Source organism: Arvicola amphibius, chromosome 8 (genome assembly GCF_903992535.2).
Source record: "Arvicola amphibius chromosome 8, mArvAmp1.2, whole genome shotgun sequence".
Classification (NCBI taxonomy): Eukaryota; Metazoa; Chordata; class Mammalia; order Rodentia; family Cricetidae; genus Arvicola; species Arvicola amphibius.
This window is the reverse complement of record NC_052054.1, coordinates 108,434,295-108,454,604: the sequence shown is the minus strand read 5'-3', so window position 1 is coordinate 108,454,604 and position 20,310 is coordinate 108,434,295. Positions and strand designations below refer to the sequence as shown.

The 20,310-nt window shown below is 40.6% G+C and overlaps 1 protein-coding gene across 2 annotated transcripts in view; it reads right to left on the bottom strand.

The window, feature by feature from the left end:
• The window catches only part of LOC119821429 (SPHK1 interactor, AKAP domain containing), a 123,719-nt gene that overhangs the window by 92,494 nt on the left and 10,915 nt on the right, over positions 1–20,310 (bottom strand). For both annotated transcript variants that reach the window (XM_038340431.1, XM_038340432.1), the window contains exon 2: positions 17,811–17,910. In XM_038340431.1, coding sequence (XP_038196359.1) covers positions 17,811–17,910 — 100 coding nt within the window. The remainder of the gene's footprint in view (positions 1–17,810; positions 17,911–20,310) is intronic.

Sequence of the window (20,310 nt, the reverse complement as noted above, 5' to 3'; positions counted from 1 at the left end):
ATGGGGTGTGCAAAGTTGCCACACTTTCTTAAAGGTAGATGGAGAGTGACAAAATCAGCCTGACACTTGGCCACCTGCCTCCTTATAATTCCTACAGCTGAGGAAGGGACTGTCTGATGTGATCATAGCCAGCCTGCTACTTGTGCTTAGGAATTGCCTTTTTCTTTTTTTTCTCCGTGTGTGTGTGTGTGTGTGTGTGTTTATATATGCATACATGTTTTACATGTGTGTTGGCAGGCCTGTGTATGTACCTGTGCACATGGGTGCATATAAATTTGGAGGCCCAAGATTGATGTCAGGGATAATTCTTGATTGCGCTTCTACTCTTCATTGAGATATGGTCTCTCAATCAAACCCAGAGATCACCAATGTGGCTAGCCTTCATTGAGATAGGGACTCTCAATCAAACCCAGAGATCACCAATGTGGCTAGCCTTCATTGAGATAGGGACTCTCAATCAAACCCAGAGATCACCAATATGGCTAGCCTTTATTGAGATAGGGACTCTCAATCAAACCCAGAGATCACCAATGTGGATAGCCTTCATTGAGATACGGTCTCTCAGTCAAACCCAGAGATCACCAATATGGCTAGCCTCAGCAGCCAGCGTTTCTGGGGATATTCTGCCTCTATCACCTGAAGCTAAAATTACAGGATGTCCCACACCCCTACCATTTATACAGGTGCTGGGAATCTGAACTATAGTTTGTATGCTTGTGAGTCAAGCTTTTTAAATCACTGAGCCATTTGCCTAGCTTGATTAGAATTACTTGAAAATAGTAATTAACAAAATGATACTACACTGGGAACTCTGAGATAAAATTTCTCACATACTATTTGAATTAAACCTCTAGACTTGAGGGGTCGGATGTGAAAGCTAACCTATGTTCAAGGCACAAAACAGTTCCTGGAATAGAAAAGTACCAAACCAATAGCAGCCATCCTTTAAAAGTTATTGTTTTCTTTGTCCTTGATCCCAGGGGCCAATCATTTGTTTAGCATTGAAGGAACACTACAGCCAGTCCCTCAGATAGCAAGGCCTTGACTCAAGCTGTAATCTTTGTATGTTTGTGATCTCCTGCATCTCATGCTTGGGTTATCTGTCCTTATTTAAGGACTTTCGTTTGGGTGATTTGAAAATTGTGTTCCAGTTCTGATTCTCTGTCAGCTAACTCCTGTTCCCTCTTAGCTTGTGGCCCCAGTTTTCCTGGGTAAAACTGTTAAATCAGACAATCTGAGAAAATACCACCCTTGTACAAAGCATTACGTAATCATCTGTTTCACCTGTAACTCCTTTCCCATATAGTTTAGTAGTCCAACAAGATGCTGGTGGCACACACCTTTAATTCCAGCAGAGGCAGAGGCAGAGGCAGAGGCAGAGGCAGAGGCAGGTGAAACTTTGAGTTGGAGGCCAGTCTGGTTTACAGAGTGAGTTCCAGGACAGCCAGGGCTACCCAGAGAAATCCTGTCTCAAAAAAGAAAAAAAAAACATAAAAGAGAGAACTGGAGAAGTTGTTTTGAGGCTAAGAGCACTTGCTGCTCTTTCAGAAGACCTGGGTTCATCTCTCAGCACCCATATTGAGTGGCTCACACTGTCTGTAGCTACAGTTCTACAGTCACGAACATCCATACACATAATATTGAATTTAGAAAAAAAAGTCTGATAAGAGATCAAGGAAAGAAAATAAGCTAGCGCTACCTAGCCTAGTATGTTAAGAAATTTTAACCTGCTCTCTTGTCTAATGGTTTGCATAAAAGACTAGAATGACTGCTTGGAAAAAAAGTATGTGCTTGAGCATTTAATGTTTTTGAAGCTTATGAATATAGCTTCCTGCTGGGAAAGTCATTTTTGAGTGGGAAAAGAGAGATGCTCACCAGGTTCTCCACGGCTCATTTAGCCTTCTGCTATTTTTAGTTCTAGGCTTGCTTATTTCAGACAGAGTGCTAATAATGAACGTGCTGTGTGCTGTGCATTTCCAAGTTTGAAGCAGTAATGGTGCAATTTGCCTGGAAATTTCAAGAGTGTCCTGAATAAGAAAGACAGATCCTTCTGCTCCATGGTGCAGCCGCTTTCATATCAAACGACAGCCTCAAGATACTCTAGTTTTGGTACAAGGCAGAGAGGAAAAAATTGGCGCTTAAACATTAAACTTAGTCCTATTGTTGCAGAACAATGCCTGCCTTCTTGGTTGGTAAACTAGATGGGAGGAATTGCTCACTTCCAGCTTCTGAGATCTAGAGGGAGGACAGAAGGCTCCTTCTCCTCTCACATACAGAATATATTTAAAGGACTTGTTGGACTTCTATGGCTTAGTCCTTGCGTCACTCCATGATAGCAATACCACTCGACAAAGCTGTTAGAGGGACCAAAAAAGGTGTTTATAAAACCATGATCACCCAACAGAATAGCCAATTGTTCGATGTATGCTTTCTATTAGTAGAGGAAAGAAGGCCGTGGAAGTTAGAGGGTATATGTTCTATCTTGGCAGTTTCATTAAACGTCCAGTGTCTACCAAGCCCTCTTCCTTCATTTGTGATATGTTCTCTTCTTTTAATCTTCTTTCTCTACTCTCTCCAGCTGGCAGTCAATTAGCAAATGTTCATTGAGTTCCTTTGGGGAAATTATGATGAACAAGCCTGACATGGAGTCATACACTGTCATGCACTAGGGAGAGGGAGGCAGGATGATCAGAAGGGCAAGGCAAGCCTGGTCAAGGTGAGACCATGTGGCAAAACAAAATAATATGCACAAAAAGCCAGCTACATCTTTGCAAAGTACTCCCAGGAATGTGAAGAAGGAAAGGTGTTTTGACTCATGGCAATCCCCGTCAAATAGTCCAAAAACAAAGCGGCTGGGGTCAAGAGGCAACAAAAACCCTAGCTCTTGAAGAGTGTGCTGAAAGACAGATTTGAGTTGTCTAGAGATACTGGGAAAGCTGGGGAGGACAGCCTCTTCAGAATGGCTTTCCCTCTTTGGTTCATAAGTACCCCTTTCAGGAGTACTGCTCTTTCCTCTCCCATCAATCTTTCTCTTTGCAGATTGCAGGGTCTCACCCGGCTTTAACTTGCATCTGGAGGAATGACAAGCCATCTCTTGCTTCAGCTTTCCTTTCCCAGGAGCCTGCTTATTACATTTCTAATGGGTGGTTGTTATACATGGATCTGCTACATGGTCATCTTGGACGCTTTGTGTCTCAATACAAACCCCTTTCTTCCCCAACTGAAACTCTAAAGGTAATTCGACCCCTAGACTAGAAGTGATGGTGGTTCTGCCAATTATGTTGGCTTGCTAGTTCTGTGCCAGCTGAAACACCTCTTTGCTTATTTCCAGTCCCACAATTCACACGAAAATTTTTTTTTTCTTTTACACATTAAACATTAGGAAAGCTTTTAAGGTTTATGTTATGGTTTCCTCTCTGGGTAACACATTGTACATAGTATGGAATTGATCTTCATATTTATGGTCAGCCCCAACCATAAAATTATTCCATTGCTACTTCACAACTGTAATTTTGTTAATGTTTTGACTAGTAATATGATGTAGGAGTGTCTTATATCTATCTGTTGTTTCATTGGTTAATTAATAAAGAAACTGCTTGGTCTGATAGGTCAGAAAATAGGTGAGTGGAGTGGATAGAACAGAATGCTGGGAAGAAGGCAGTGAGTCAGACACTTCAGACAGTCGCCATGAAGCCAGCCACTAGGTCAGACATGCTGAATCTTTCCTGGTAAGCCACCACCTTGTGGTGATACACAGATTACTAAATATGGGTTAGTCAAGATGTGAGAGTTAGCCAGTAAGAGGCTAGAGCTAATGGGCCAAGCAGTGTTTAAAAGAATACAGTTTCTGTGTAATTATTTCCGGGGTTATGTTAGCCATGCAGGAGCTGGGTGGGATGAAAAGCAGGCCTGCTCATCACATCACTACAGTAATATACATATCTGACATGCAGGATATCTTATATGTGATCTTTGTGTGGCTTGTACCCATAGGTTGAGAACCATTCTCAATTCACATATTGGAATCCAACCCCTAATGTGTTGTCATCAAAAGGTGGGGCTTTAGGGAGTGATGTATGAGTTGGGCTCCATCCTTACCAGGAGGATCAGTGCCTTCACTAAAGGGGTTGGTTCCATAATCCCTTTCACTTTCCATGGTGTACAGATCACTTTGTACTTGGTTAGAAATATGCTTCCTAAGACCCCAAACCAACTGCACCATGAAATTTCCAACATCCTGGACTATGGGTAACATTACTAATGCACATGAACACATCTGTGACACCCAAATGTTCTAACACAAGAATATTACATAGCAGGGAAAACCAGGAACCCATAGCATCATAACCAATCACGTTGCAATTGCTTTTTCTCCTTCTACCTATTTTACCTCTCAGATGTGTGTGGTTTTCTGAAACCAAGATGAATGAATATGCTTTGAAGACACAGCTAGTTTCAAATCCTAATATGTGTACCTATGCTCCAAATGCCAAATCATACATATGTACCCAGATTCTGCCCTTGTGATTTCATCTTATTCCTGCCTCTAGGTCTTGTCTTTTCCAGAATGTCATGTGTATCACATGGTACAGAGACTGTGCTGAGACAAGTTCTTTTCACTTAGCACAGTGAGTTCAAAATTCATTGTGCTGGTATATACATTTAGTGGTTTGTGGGGTTTTTTGCCCAAAGGTATTTGTTTCTGGGTATACAGAGAATTTTTATTTTTGCAATTTGACTGACATCTGCTTTGTTTATATCTTTGGATAGGTACAAATAAACCTATTGATATTTGCACAAGCTTTTGTTTGGTATCGGTTTTTTTTTTTGTTTTTTTTTTTTTTTTTTTGTTTTTTTTTTTCCGGAGGGGGTGGTTTTGGGTAAACACACAGGAATGAGCATTACTAAGCATTATGGCAAATTTACATGGATCTAATGAACCTTTAAATAAACCTGCCAAATTCAGTTTCCATTAGCAAAGCCGTAAAATTCATGTAAGCTTCATGTTTTATGCTAGCACTTGGTATTTCCTGGCTTTGCTTTTAAACTTATCAATTAAAACAGGTGCGTAGTAGTGCTACAGCACTTATTTTCCTCTTAGTTCCAAGTGACTTGTTTCTTATAAAGATTTTTTTGGAAACTAAAATTTGAACTTGAGCTCCATAAAAGCGATGGGTGATTAAACAAACACGAAGGTGTGGGAGATCACATTCCTTTACTAGCTGTTCCTTAAAGAGACTCTCGAGGCCTCCAAAATGGTACAGGCTTCTGCCATTCCTCTTCGGTGCCCATCAGTATTGGGTGGTAAGACCCTATTGCTGAAGACACCATACTCTGATCCTAGGTTACAGAGAATTTAAGATGAACATGAACTGGAACCTTCCTCCCTAGCTTCCTCAGTGTTGAGAGGCTCTGTGCAAGCATCTGAGGGAGAGAAGGGCAGCGATAGTCTTACTCAGTCTGACACCTACAAATCACAGTACCAATCTGCCATGTACGATGTGCACACTTGTGCAATAGTGGCACAACCATTATAGGAGTAAGCAATCATTCTGAGTAAACTCAAGACCTTATGATACTAACCACACCAGGTATAGTGACCTGTTGTGTGGGAGGTCATAGGACCTAGGAGGAAGCTAAATATTCTAAAAATAATGTCAAACTGTCTTCTAAACAATTATTTTTAACATTTATTCATTTATTCAATATGGGGGGTGTTGTTATGGCTGGACGGCAACTTGATTAAATTAGTTTTCTTATTCCACCATAGGGTTCCAGAGATGAAATTCAGGTCATCATGCCTCTCAGTGACTTGCCGAGCCCTCTCACTGGCCCCAATCTTTATATTTATACCCATAGATAAATGCTACTCCCGGCCTCAGTCAGAGTAGCTTCTCCTCCCAGTGAATGGTGGTGAGTGCAGATGCTCATAGTTCCTCAAAGGGCTGAGAAGAAGTGAAGGTTAAGTGTTCCATCCTAAACAAGACAGTTATACTACCGACCCTCAAGGTCAGGGAGCAATCAAGGGGAGGTGATGGGAAAAATGTAAGAGCCAGCGCATATAGAGATAGAGAGGCTGCAGAATGCCATTTTCTGGACATGGCACACCCATTGAAACCATGAATTCACAACAGCTGCTGTTGCATGTACTGGGTCTGCCCAAGAGTGGGTGTGCCACCAGTTGGGCATGGGTGTGTGAGGGACAAGTGCGACCCTGCCCCTCACCCCTGAGGTTTTGGCTACTGATAAAGGGAGAGCGGGAATTATTGCCTTCACTTGCATAGCCACTGGAGAAACCACCAGGCTTCAATAGAGAGCCCTAAACCTTTGGATTCACAGATGGCTCTGATCAAGTAAGGCACAAAACAAAAGGACATGAATTTGGGGAAAGGACTTTTAGTGAGAGGGGTAGTTAATAGATCTGGAAGATTGTTGAGGAAGAGTGGGAGAGTAATCAGAATATATGTATGAATACTTCAATGCTATTGTAAGGGAAGGATATGCCATCTCTGCTAGGTTCTCACTCACTTTCACCTACATAGCTACTTGCTATACTCTTGCTGTTTTCCCACTAGGCATTGTTTATTTAACTGGGGACTCAGTGGGCAAAACAAGAATAGAAATACATATAGAGTCTTGTTCTATTTGATTGTGGCTGGACCACCACAATCAAAGCAATAATTAATAAGCATCTATGTCAGATAACGAAAACTACAGGAACCATCTATAAGATGAAGGCTTAAAGAAGGAAGATGTTATTTTGGGAAGCATATCTTGGCAGGCTTCTCTAACTATGCTGAAAGAGTTCTGAAGGCTGTAAAGATAACATGGAACAGAGATCTGAATGAATCAAGGTGTCAGTCACACTCCCAACCAAGGAAAGAGCAGTGCCCAGGGAGAGGTCAAGAGCACCAATGGAGGCTCAAAGCAGGAGCACACATCTGAAGGACAGAGAAGAGCCTGTAATGGTCAGGGGAGAGAGCTGATGGGAAGAAAATTTCCCAGAAGTAGGAAAAGAATCTTTTATCTTTTGATAAGAAGACATCTGTGGCTAAGCTGGGACCTCGAATTTTCAATGTCCAAAAGCATGCTAAGACTTCTTTTCTGAAATTCTTCTATTATAATTTTAGAACATTTAGTCAATGGATTAACTGTTTATTGAGCAAGTTTATAATAGCTTAAAAGTCTAGCATACACACACACACATACACACACGTCTAGAAATCAGGATTTTGTTCAATTTCATACATTTAAGCTTCTTTTGATTTAATCGATGTCTTTGCTGACTTTTTTTTGGAGCCTTCTGTATTCCACTCTTGGATAAAATACCCTTCTGTTATTTCACAGGGAAATTGCACAAAGTCTATTTAAAGTATAGCAAACTTCTGAGCAGAAACAGTGGCACAAGAAAAAGCACTGTGTAGAAGGAACGGTGGCATTGATAAACCTTTCACACTGGGTTTATCCAAATGTCAAGGTAGAGTCTTCCTTTCAATGATAATTTTCCTGGATAACTGGGTTCTTGTGTGTCAGCCTTCTTTTACAAGAGAGACCTGGATTCTAGTGTATGAGTCATGATTACTCATGGGATAGTCCCCGTAATTCGTTTTGCTTAGATGTAAAAGATTCTTGAATTATGTATGCTATTGACGCCTGCCAAGACTTAAGTATGTTCTAATTGATTAGCATAAAAGGACAGCCAAATAAAGGGATTCATTTAGTATTTATAGAATAAAGCAATTTCTCACCAGCAAAAAGGAATCACAGCTTAGCAAACACTAAGTTGAAGGTACTGTTGGTGGGAAAGCCTGGGGAGGAAACGTTTGAGTGTGGGATTGCAATGCTTTCTGTCCCTTGTTGTAAAGGGGGGATGGGAAGGGCTTCAGTAACTTCAGATAATCATGCAATATGGTTAGTAGTCTGGCCCCAGTTAAATTACTTTTTATAGCAGGAAAGTCTTATTCATAAAATGCTTTTAGCACCAGTACTTGATCTAATTAAGCTTGTTGCTAGTAAATAAGTAATAACACGGGATTCTAAAATGTATCTGAGTGTAAAATGAAAATGTATAATGGGGAAAGGGGGTGAAATTAGGACTCCATGTGCACGGTTTAGGTACTCTGTTAGCTCACCTGGGCCAATATGTACCCTCATGCGGCAAGGCATAAGCAACACGGTTCCAACATATTCCAGTTATCTTGCTGCTTTCCTTGTAATCCCCAGTTACACACATCCTAGAAGCTACACTGCATCTCACTGTAGTTCCAAGGACTGGAGAGGAGGACAAAGACAATTCAGAACTTGAGAAATGCTTGGGACTAGGGAAGAAGCATCAGGCTGCTTTTGTCTACTTCTGTCACATCCCACAGATGTCAGCTGCCCAGGGGAAAAAAATCCTTTCAAAGTTCATCAGAGCTTTTCTCATAGGAGTGCATCCAGGTTTGAGTCTAGAGTATGAAGTGTACAACAGAAGCAGACATACGCAGGAAATGAAAATATAGCCTAATTTATGGATGGTCCGCAATGGCTTGAACACAATCAAGTTAGATTTATAGGTAGAAGAAAGTTCATTGATTGTTAGATAATTGCTGTGTGGAACCAGTGGATCACTGTACATTTGCAAGATCAGTGAAAGGAACTATTATTTTAATATTAAGTTATGCAACATACATGAAAAATCACTTATCAAGGATATATATCTGTATTTATGAAATGCATCTAAGGCTATTGGTTTTAAATTATTCTTTATAAAGTAGGCAGTATATAATTTACCACTGACAAAAGGACAAGTCTTCAGTAGTGATGTATCACTTCATTTTTAAATAATGAAGAATTTTTGGCCCCTGAAACCTAAAAGAGAGTGATAATTCTCTTCTCCATTTCTCCTCCAGAAGAAGCCATTGGAAACAAGAAAAGCTAGCTGGAAACACTGAAGTAGACATGTAATCTAGAAACACATTTACTCTTGGAAGTTCTTTTTCTGAGGGTGCATGAGTCCTGGGGTAAATCTACCAGGGTGGGTCACTTTTACAAATGGCAGGAATGAGACTAGTTCATGTGGACACACTAATGAATAGGCTCTCTCAGAGAGATGTCTGAGCCAGAGGTCTACTTAGTACATTGATTATATCCTCCTTTCTTCATTGAAGTGGACAGAATGGAAAACCAAGCATTATGTGCAAGAGGATAAGCCTGGGAGGAAATGAGGAAAGATGTACACTGTCACAGCTGTCTGGGCAGAGAGGAGAGCCCACTGTAGACTTCTTAAAGTAAAGGAGTTTTTAGATCCAGGACTGAGAATAGAGAATAACCTCAGTTGCTGCTGACAGTGAGCAGGGTGGAGAGTCTTTCTCTAAGTACCCCAGGAGAGAAAGAGAACTTCAAATGCCAGATTGTGTTTTCAAAACTCAAAAGCCCTTCCATTCCTGGATAGATATATTTAGTTTACAGTTTCAAGAAAGTTTATGGTAATTGCAAGTACTCAGAAGGAAGGATTTAATTCCAAAAGCATAGTATTGCTCAATTTTCACAAAATATTCTAAGCTATTTTGGGTTTTCAGAGTCCTACTTTTTTGGTTTAAAAGAAAGACAAAGTTCTGCAAGATCCTTCCGGGCTTGTTCAAACAAAGCAGAGAAGATTCGAGAATAAAACTGGCACATCCTCAATCACTGGCTAACAAAATTATTGGAGGAAAGGGAGTTTATAGAAAGCCCTCCATTCTATCAATTTTTGGAATACAGAGAGAAGTCATAGTCATCTTTAAAATTAAGTTGCAATTGATAGCTTTAGATAACCTGTCCCAGAAAGGTCACAATGTTAACATTTTTCAAAGCCTAAACTGGTGGTGGGGTGCAGGCAGCCTCTCTGGTTCAGGGTGAACCCTACTGCCACAATGACAAGAGAAGACATTTAGCATTGTGACCTGCTTTTCCTGACAGCAGGGAAAATGAGTCCCTGCTGGAAACTTCACTATTTACATTTTGTCCTCAGTACAACCCTGAAGCCTCCTCCATGTGAAGTGGCTGAGGATGTGTAGGAGTTTCCTTAGGTGGTCGGTGATGTTCTCAGAGGCAATCTTGGTGTATGCTCATACAACTGGGTAGATTCTGGACTCACAGCTATCTTTGCCCCTCTGGAGGGTCTCAGCTGGACCAACACTCCAGATGTTTTGGCCTAAATGCTCAGAGCTCATCTGTGTAACCTTCACTATCATGCCGTTTTGATGACCTTGACGTTCATATATGCCTCATCGTGGTTCTCCCTTCTCCCTTTCCACTGCTCCCACATAGGCGCTTCTCCTCATCCCACTTACTTTAGCCCATTAAGTCTAGCCCAGAGACTAGTCATGTTTGGATTCAAAAGTTTTCCTTTAGACTTTCTAGCTTAGCGCTATTTAAACATCATTTAACATGATAACTTTCTATTTCCTTTCTTTTTTTATTTTTTTTCTCATTTTTTATTAAAGATTTCCATCTCCTCCCCTCCTCCTCCCCCTTCCCTCCCCTCCCTTCCACCCATACCCCCACTCCACCCCTCTCCAAGACAAAGAGCCATCAGGGTTCCCTTCACTATGTTAAGTCCAAGGTCCTCCCAGCTCCCCCTAAGTCCAGGAAGGTGAGCAACCAAACTGACAAGGCTCACAGTGAGCCCGTCCATGCTGTAGAGATCATGTTCATTGCCGTTGTCCTTGGTTTCTCAGTCCTCCTCCACCGTCAGCCACATTCAGAGAGTCCGGTTTGGTCCCCTGTTCCATCAGTCCCATTCCAACTGGACTTGGTGGTCTCCCGTTAGCTCTGTCCCACCGTCTCAATGGGTAAATGCACTCCTCACGGTCCTGACTTCCTTGCTCATGATCTCCCTCCTTTTGCTCCTCATCAGGACCTTTCTTTTAAAAAGTTTCCATTTATTTTTTATTTTGTTGTATTGTATTTATGCGTGTAAGTGTTTTGCTTGTGCATGTCTGGGCACCATGTGCTTGCACTGCTGGAAGAGACCAAAAGAAAGCACCAGATCCCCTAGAACTTGAGTTATAGATGGTTTTGAGCCACAATGGAGGTGCTGGGTGTTGAATTCAGAGCCTTTGTAAAAGTAGCCAGTAGTCCTAGCCATATCTCTATCACCCTGCCTTCCCCACAACTTCCCATTTCTTTATTGCTGTAGAATGGATACAAGAGAGCATCTAGGCATTTGACAAAAAGTGATGAGGGCATTTTTCTGTATTTGATGCTGGGTCTGAAGACTGCTAGTGTGTGCCTCAGGATCACAGAGATCACACAGAGACCTCCATGTGTTTTACAGAGCAGAGGGAGACACTTCCTTCTTTACACTGTAGCCAGTTGCTTGTTTTTCCTTTCATACTCCAGGTCTTTCCCCTCTGAATGGAAAGTGTCATTACTTGTACAGAACACCACAAACATGCTCCATGATGTCTCTGTATATCTGTTCAGCTCTGTAAAATCAAGTAGCTTCTTGGGGAAGCAATGATGGGGTTTTTGTTCCAAACATTTTTGTCTTTGGAGATATGGGCTAGAATATTTGAATTTTTTCGTCTCCACATATTAGTTGAGATTTGTTGTAATCGCATGTCCTCAAAAAGATCTGAGTTTCCGTGAAAGGGTATTTTACAGAATGAACTAAAATATCAAGAGACATCTGATCTGTCACTCCTCAGATATATCTGAAGCACATTGAAGCCACTACAAGGGTCAGACATAGAAAAGAAGGCTTGAAACCTCGAAGAGTGCGATCAGATGTCATAGGAAGATCAAAATGTCTCTTGGCACCTGAAGAGTTCTCTGTCTGCTCCCTTTGATAAGTCAAAGTCTATGGAAGATTAATGTGACACGAAAAAAGACATTTGGGGTGTCAATCTTCTCTAAAAATTTATTCTTTGTGTCAATATTATTTAGAAACTTTATTCCCCTCTGTCTGAAATAGTACATTTTTTGGTCCATGAAATAAAGCAAGGTCAGGAATGCTCCACTGCTGTGGGAGTATGAGGTGGAGCACATTGCTTTCAAGGGATAAGAAACCGTATGAGTATTCACCATGGAGGAATATTGTGTGAGATGTGCCCATCAGCCTGACACCACAAACTGAGCAGAAAAACCTGGCATGCAGTTCCAATGCTTGGGGGACGGAGCTCAGGTGTTTGAGGAGATTTCACATTCAGAAAGTTGCCCGATTCCACTGCTTTGAGATGGAGATAATCAAAATCTACTAAGATTTTGATCTTATAAGGATGCACTAGAGACTTTTCACTTAAAGTTCAATGAATATAAGATTATAATTTATAATAATTTATCTTATGTAGCAGAAAATCGTTACAAATCAGTTTGGGGAAGCTGACACTATTTCTCCTATTAGGAGTTACAGTAAGGGAACCATTAGGCCACGCCTAACAGTGAAGCTCTTCCAGGGTCACTGGGAGAGAATGAGAGCGCCTTCTCCCACTCCAAACCCTTTGCAGGTTCCTGCATCATTGTGTGATTCCGACATTTAACGTGCATGGTTTTGAGAATCACATTCTTGACGTTTAAACGCATCCTAGGTTTTCAGTTACCACATTAAAGTGGCCCGCAGGTTATTTAGCATGAACTCCAACTTGAATGGACTGATGGATCTGCTTAATGGTCTGTGCTGGGTAAGTTTCTAAGGCCATGTTCAGGTACAAGGGGCTTCACTATCAGTGTAAGGGAAGAGGAGAGATTGTAGCAGTAGCAGCAGCAGTGGCGGCGGCAGCAGGATTTTATCAATACTATATTGAACCATGTAGTAGCTAGCATCTCATATGACTTTATCTGGTAATCTCCCTAGCTCTTAGAAGCAGAGGCAAGGGACTGGGAGAGAGCTTATACTCATTAAAATGCCTTCCTTATAAGCATGGAGGTATGAGGTCATTGCCCAGAGCCTATAGCTGAAAACAAAACCTGGAAGGAGTTGGGGGAGATGGAAGATTATGACCAAAATGTATGAATATTTGAAACATTAAAAACCAAGACAAATCCAATGTTTTCCTATAATCCCAGGGCTGGGGCTGGGGACGGGGGAGGGCTAAGCTAATTTTTGAGGCTTACTGTCAAGCCAGACTACACTACCTCCCCTGATTATTTCCAGGCCAGTGAGAGACCCTGTCTCAAAATGAAGTCAAGTGAAGTCTGAGCGGTGACAACCGAAACTATCCACCCACATATCAGACACACCCGTGCACACATAAATATGCATCTGCACACCCATGAACACACAGAGAGATAAGTAAACAAGAGACGGGATAGTCCTGCCTCTACAGTTAGCATGATCATGTACCTTATTTTGTACATCAGAGTGCTTCTGAGAACTGGAAAGATCTATCATGCAAGCTCTAGACTGTATCTGAAACCATGACTAAGTGGGCTCCTGAAATGTTTGGAAAGGCCGCCTCTCAATGGAGAAAATACAAATGGAAGAATTGCTCATTGGAATACGTCTACCAGAATGTATTTTTTGATGCAGTAGCTTCCCCGCAGCCATGACCAGAGGATCTGGGTCAGATTCCAAAGCCCTGAGGGATTCCTTGTGTTACACATGAAAGAAAACATCACTTTGGTGCTTTTCAGTGGATGGTTACTGTTATCCTTTCTGGTCCTTATCTTACTTCTTCCATCAGCTGCTTTAACAATATGTCAGTTCTGATGAGTTGGCTTGGTGAGAAAGAAGTGGAGGCTGTTACATTGGATGAGTTTGGGAATTGCCAGTAGATGCCAACTGCCCACATTACTTTTACTATGAGTGTGATGTGTGATTCAGCTGGATGGTAGGCCTTGCTCCTTCCAAGATATAATTAATCTGTTCTTTTGACCTGCTTTGGGATGAACATCATGCATTTGTGTGTGTACATGTGTGTGTGTGCTCATGCATGAGCCTGTGTGTGCCTTTGAGACAATATCTCATTACCTAGCCCAGGATGATCAGGTATGTGATCAAGGTTGGCCTTGAATATTTGCCTCGATCTCCCAAGTGCCAGGGCTTTAAGCCTGGGCCCCATTTGTGTGTATATGTGCACTTATAAACTGAAGATGCTCATTTCCCCAGTTCCTTTATCTGTGATTAACAAGACTTGAAAAAAAATGAGCAATGATCATTGAGATGAGTTGGTAGTCATGGTAATAAAGATAGTGAATCATTGGCCGGGCGGTGGTGGCACACGCCTTTAATCCCAGCACTTGGGACGCAGAGGCAGGCTGATCTCTGTGAGTTTGAGGCCAGCCTGGTCTACAAGAGCTAGTTCCAGGAGAGGCTCTAAAGCTGCAGAGAAACCCTGTCTCGAAAAACAAACAAAAACAAAACAAAACAAAAAAAGATAGTGAATCATTCAGTGTCTTCAAACTAATATTCTATGTTCTGGGTACTAAGAAGGGTTAGACACTGTGAGTTAGTTTGGTATATGTGTTCGTAGGTGTGAGTACAGGTGTGCCAGAGCATGACATGAGTGTGGAGGTCAAAGGACAAGCTTGGGTGTAAGTCCTCGCCTTCCACCATGTTTGAGACAGGTGCTTTCTGGTTATTCCTTGCTGTGGCATGCTGGATTACAAACTTCCTGCATATGGAGTTTCTGGTGTTTCTCCTGTTTCAGCTTCCCATCAGTAAGGGGTATCTAATATCACAAGGGCGGCTGTCACTGTTTCCAATTTTTACATGGGTTCTGGAGATCCAAACTCATGTCCTCACACACTCACAGCAAGCTCTCTTCCCAGTGAACCATTTCCCCAGCTTCTGAGGTATTTCAGTTTTGGGCAACACAAGCAATTCCACCCCAAATGGTATATGACTATGACTAAGCAATTACTATTAAAAAATAATTTAAATGTAAATAAGGAAAATACTTGAAATATACACTATGAAGACTTTTAAACTTAGAACCACACCAAGCTCTTGGCTAATGAGCAGCAGACCACTGGATATTTTGCTCACCCATTCAGATACTTGCCATGCAAGGGACCTAAATCAGATGGACTTTCTTTGCAGCAATCGCTGCCTCCTGGGTTATCTCTTACCTCTTTCTTCTTTTACTTTTATTTAAATGGATTTTCTCTCACATAATGTACCCTGATTATAGTTTACCATCTCTACTCCTCCCCGTTCCTCCCAACCTCCCCTCCTATCTGCAACCACCCCCTTCCTGTCTCTCAGTAGAAAATAAACAGGCTTGTTGGGAGGACTCGCTTCTCACCTCCTTTCGACTGTCTCGAGATATGACTATAATTAACTTGTGAATTCTTGCTTTACTTTCCACATGAGAAAACAGAATTACCTATTAAACTAGATCACAAATTTTTATGCTAAGGGGTAGTTTGTTATTCCCATCTTTGTATCTACCTTCAAGATTTAAGAGTCTTTTGAATATGTTTAGGTTGAACCACATGAAACTGCCCAAGTTTGATCACTTTATATCTGTAACAAAAGATAGTTTTAAATGGTAAAGCTTATTAGAAATTGTTAACATACAATTGTTGAATGAATGAGACTGTATTTAAAACTTTTAAATCTTACTTGCATATACATACATATCTATCCATTTGAATATACAGAAATATTATATGTATATGATGATAAAATCTTAGAATTGAGTTTTGGGTTTAATTTGTTTTAATTGAGACATTATTTTGCGACATAGATAACGGACCTAAAATTGCTGTGTTAGTCAGACTCTCTTCATCACTCTTGACTACTTTTAATTTTTTGAATAAGCACCCTGCTTCTACCAGTTGTCAGCACAACAGCTTCCAGACATGAGTTTTTAAAACAGAAAGAAGCATGGCCACCTTCCCCACCCCATAGAAATGGCTGTAACTAAGATAATACCATGAATTACCCTCTCATTATTAAGTTATTTTTCTGGTACTGTATACTCTTTGATAAAATTACCCTGTCTAATAACATTAGCAGTAGGTAATCTTTCTTTGGGGGTGTTTATGATATGCCAGACATAGTTCTCAGCACTTCATGTCTGTTGCCTCATTCTGGTCTGGTCTCACTCCGTTAAGGTAGGTAATAATATTATCGCCATTTTCTCAGATAAGGAAATTAAGTCATCCAGAGGTAGCCATTTGTAGCAAATCACATAACTCACAATGAATGAGGAATGGCTGTCAGATCCAGGTATTGTGGCGTCAATCCTTTTAAATGCCATATGAACTTTCACCAAAAGGAATGTATGTGCCTTAGACTTCAGAAAGTACAGAAAATGCACTGTTTGGTGAAACACATAGCATCTGGTGCTTACTACATGATTTGAGTCGCAGACTTGGAAATGTACTTAGGGTCTGGAGGTTTGCAGCTTAGCCCTCTTATATAAAGTTCAAAATTAAAAATTTAGAGGTGGAGGACCTCACCTCAGGATCCTACACTAATTGGGACTTAAAGCATCAATTTCCCTATAAAAAAAATTATAGCAGGAAACGTCATAATTTATCCGATTGAGAGGCCTTAATTCGATAAATTTATTTTATATTTGATTTTGAGTGAATATGTGTGTTAGACTTCACTGTAAATGGCTCACAAAAGCTGTGGCTAGACACTTGGTCCCAAGCCTGTGGTCCCAATGAAAAGAGACAGAATGGTTAGCTGGAGTATGGAAGGAAGTTTGATCCTTAGAGGCATGCCCACGATGGCTATAGAGGAATCTCAGCTTTCACTCTGATGCATTCCTATGGCATTGTTCTAACTCATCACAAGCACCAAAGCAACAGGGTCAAGGTATCAAAGACTTGAAGCTTTGAAGCTATGAACTGAAGTAAATCTTTCTTTTTAGATTTACTTATCTTGGTTCTTTTTTCCTAAGCTAAGGAAAGCTCATGTACATAGTATGAAAAGACGTTGACAAAATTGTGTTTGCTATTTATTTTCTATAGTACTCTGTTTTCTAGTGTACACGTTTGCTAATTTTTTTGTACTTCAAAGTTAATCAATTTATAAAAAGTTGCATAGGTAACAGAATAAATAAGCTGGTTAAGTGGGTACAGTACCCAACAACTTGATATGTATATATACACATGGATATGTTTAATGTTTATTACGTATATGTAGTATGCATGTATATATAGTAAAATAATTTGTCTCAATTTGCACATGGACATGTTTGTATAATTTAAAAAGTACATATTACGATAAGTGAAATAACCTAGTGTGGTATTCTCTAAGCTTGAATGAGAAGCCCTGGACTGTCCTCCATTAATTAATTAATGTCAGCATTAAATAGTGACAAAATATTAACTGGGGTGATCAGTTAATAAGACATTTTGCTTTAAGATTTGGGCCTTACTTAGACTGACGGAGAAAGAAGGTAGTTAAATTAGATTATTTTATGTTGCATAAACAAATATCTTCTGCAAGTATTGCAAAGCAAGACAGCTGTCCAACCAAGATTTTAGGAAATGCAATTCTGCTTCTAAGGTAAGCCAAGTATGCCCTACTTATTGGAAAGCCATACCCTACCTTTTGGCATTCATAAATTTTGCTGGGAAAATTGTCCATGTTCCAGTGACTCTGTTCTGTGGCTGTCTTCATGCCTGGTCCTACAGAACAGTTGGGATTGGGTTGCTTGGGCAACAAAGGCTTTATCATTTTCAAGTTAGGACTTTGGGGGTTGTTGAGTTATTTAATCATTTCTGTGAATTTGCATTTTTAAAAAGTATCATCAAGACAAATGTAAGAAAATGTGTGAGTAAAGTTGGTTGTTTCTCTGGTTTCTCTACATAAGGAAACATGCTTGAAAGACCAAGCCTAGCTGCTGTTCCCCCGGTGGGAAGAAGGTGCCATGAGGAGAAGTTACCTTCTTACAGGCCGTGATGGAGCCAGCCAGGCCGCCCGCTGCACTGCTGCTGTTCTGCTGTGGTTCCAAAACTTCATGCATCAGTGATAACTCCACGTTGCTGTGTGTCCCGAATGCCAAAGAAAGAGAACACAGTCCAGTGAGTCATCTCTATTTAGAAATGCAGAACAAGTCAAGCATTGCCTGATGTCAAACCCATCTTTTCTGACTGTGCTCAACACCACCAGTTGTCCTGCTCAAACTGGCCCTTCCTTGTTGGGTTACGTTGGAAACTGGAAATAGGATGGATGGACAATCATATTGTGAGCAGAAAGCTGCACGCCGTTGCTTCCCACAGTGCTGAAATGGACACAGTCCCATCTGTCTGACTTCAAACGGCGCTAGCCACTTTTGTTCAGCAGATTTTAAAACCAAATGCAGCCTTCTCACTTGTCCCATTAATTCAGCTCTGCCAAACCAACACAACATAAAATACTCATCTAATTGTTTGCAAAATGAAGGTAGAAAAATGATTTTACCCAAGAACATAGCATGACATGACTTCAGAAAGAATGCAAGCTCAGCAGGGGCCAGTCACCCCCGTACCATCTCTGTGGTGGTCTCACCTTGTCTGTTTCCAAAACTTGAAATGCCTCCCTATATCTGCACCAAACGCTGCTGGGTTTATTTATGTCCAGACCTCATCAATATTTTTAAAAATTTGAAATTTACTTGTTTTTTTGAGGCAGGGTTTCTCTGTGCTAACAGCCCTGGCTGTCCTGGAACTAGCTCTTGTAGACCAGGTTGGCCTCGGGTATTGTGACATTTTAAAAGGTGATCAAAAATGAAGTTTTTGTTTTCAAAATCTGCTTTTCACTACATAACTGACAGTTGAAAATTAAGCCCCCTTTAATGCTAAAAAGTCCAATGAATTTCTAAAGCATTTCTAAATATTGCTTTCCTTCTGAAAGTATGACAGTTTGGAATCCAAAGGCATCCTCATATTATGGCACATAATTTGCCGTGATTGTTGACTACCACATAGATAAGTACAATTCATTAAAGAGTACCTTTTGAATATAATCTAATGGCTTCATTTGAAATTTTCTGAGACATAGGTAGATTTTCTAAACAAGAGTTAACTAAAATAAATCAATTCCAATAAACAACACATTCCTAACAGCACCCTATTCTTGCTTCAGGTTATAACTTAGTTCTATGAGGTCAGGATATGAGTGTAGTCTGTTGGTGTTTCCATTAATTACAATAAATGATGGTGTCTTGTGACAAATCATAAAATCCAGCCAAGTTTCCAGAGTTCAAACTTCTTGTGTGTTACTTCATGAGTAATTGATGCCCTGAGGACTACAGTGAATTCAATATGAAGGAAAGGGCAACACTCATATTTTCCCTACTTAAGAAAGGAAAAGTAAGAAAAAGTAAACAAAAGGAAATAGTCATGGAAGAAGCAAAGGAGACATGAAGGAATAGAGAAAGAAAAGGAAGATGCAATGAAGGAAGAATAGGTTAATACTGGTTATGAATTATTAGCATGTGATAGACAAGATCACAGCCAAGTTCATCTTAGCCCACCGTACCTGGTCTGTGAAACCAGAAATTGACGCCCAATTCCTTTTCAGAGTCACTCAAGCACTATGGACAGGGATTCAGGCAGATGGTCCTGGGTCCTGTTGTTATTTTCCCCCAGGTAGCTTTGGCAAACTAGTGGATCACTTCGACTAATCAGTTTAGGACTTAGGTCCAGAGTTAGGGCATATTTCACATCTTTTTTTTTTTTTATTTTAATAGGGTTAGGAACTTAGGAATTGGAAGAAGACGGGCAATAAATAAATCTGAGAAAGATCCCGACTAATAGCCGCTGCTGAGAAACAGTGAAAACAGCAAGCCAACGCACTCCATCTGCTCTAGAAGGAACTTCATCTGGTCTAAAGAGTTCAAAAGACCCCAAGGCAGCAAGAGGGCGATGGGGAAATAAAAATGAGTAGAACTTACATAGCTTCTATGTGTCTATCACCACCAAGCATCTATTATCAGGTTTTAGAAAGCCTCGCATAGCGCTCAAACTTGAGGACTGTTCACTCATCCATGAAAAAGAAGAAACAGGGACTCTGCCCATAGATTTCCCGGTGGTCATCTGATGTAAAAATGCATACAGGAATTGAAGCTTTGCTACTTGTCTGTGAGGCTCATTCCATTGGCTCAAGCAAGACTATAGACATTAATAAATAAGTTAACTATGTACATATACAAATACACATTTAATTACTGTTGTGAGCATTAAATGAGATAGTCGAGTAACATCATAGGTATGAAGTCAGTGTAATTTGTTATTAATGGAAAGCATTATGCAACTTTACCACACCAACATCGGAAGCAGATACTCCTACTCATCTTCAAAATCACCGAAGATAGGCCTTTGAAGATATGTAGTAACCGTAACAAAAATGTAGGAAGATCTGCCTTCTGAAACCATGTTAATGGTGTGGATTTCCAGCATGCG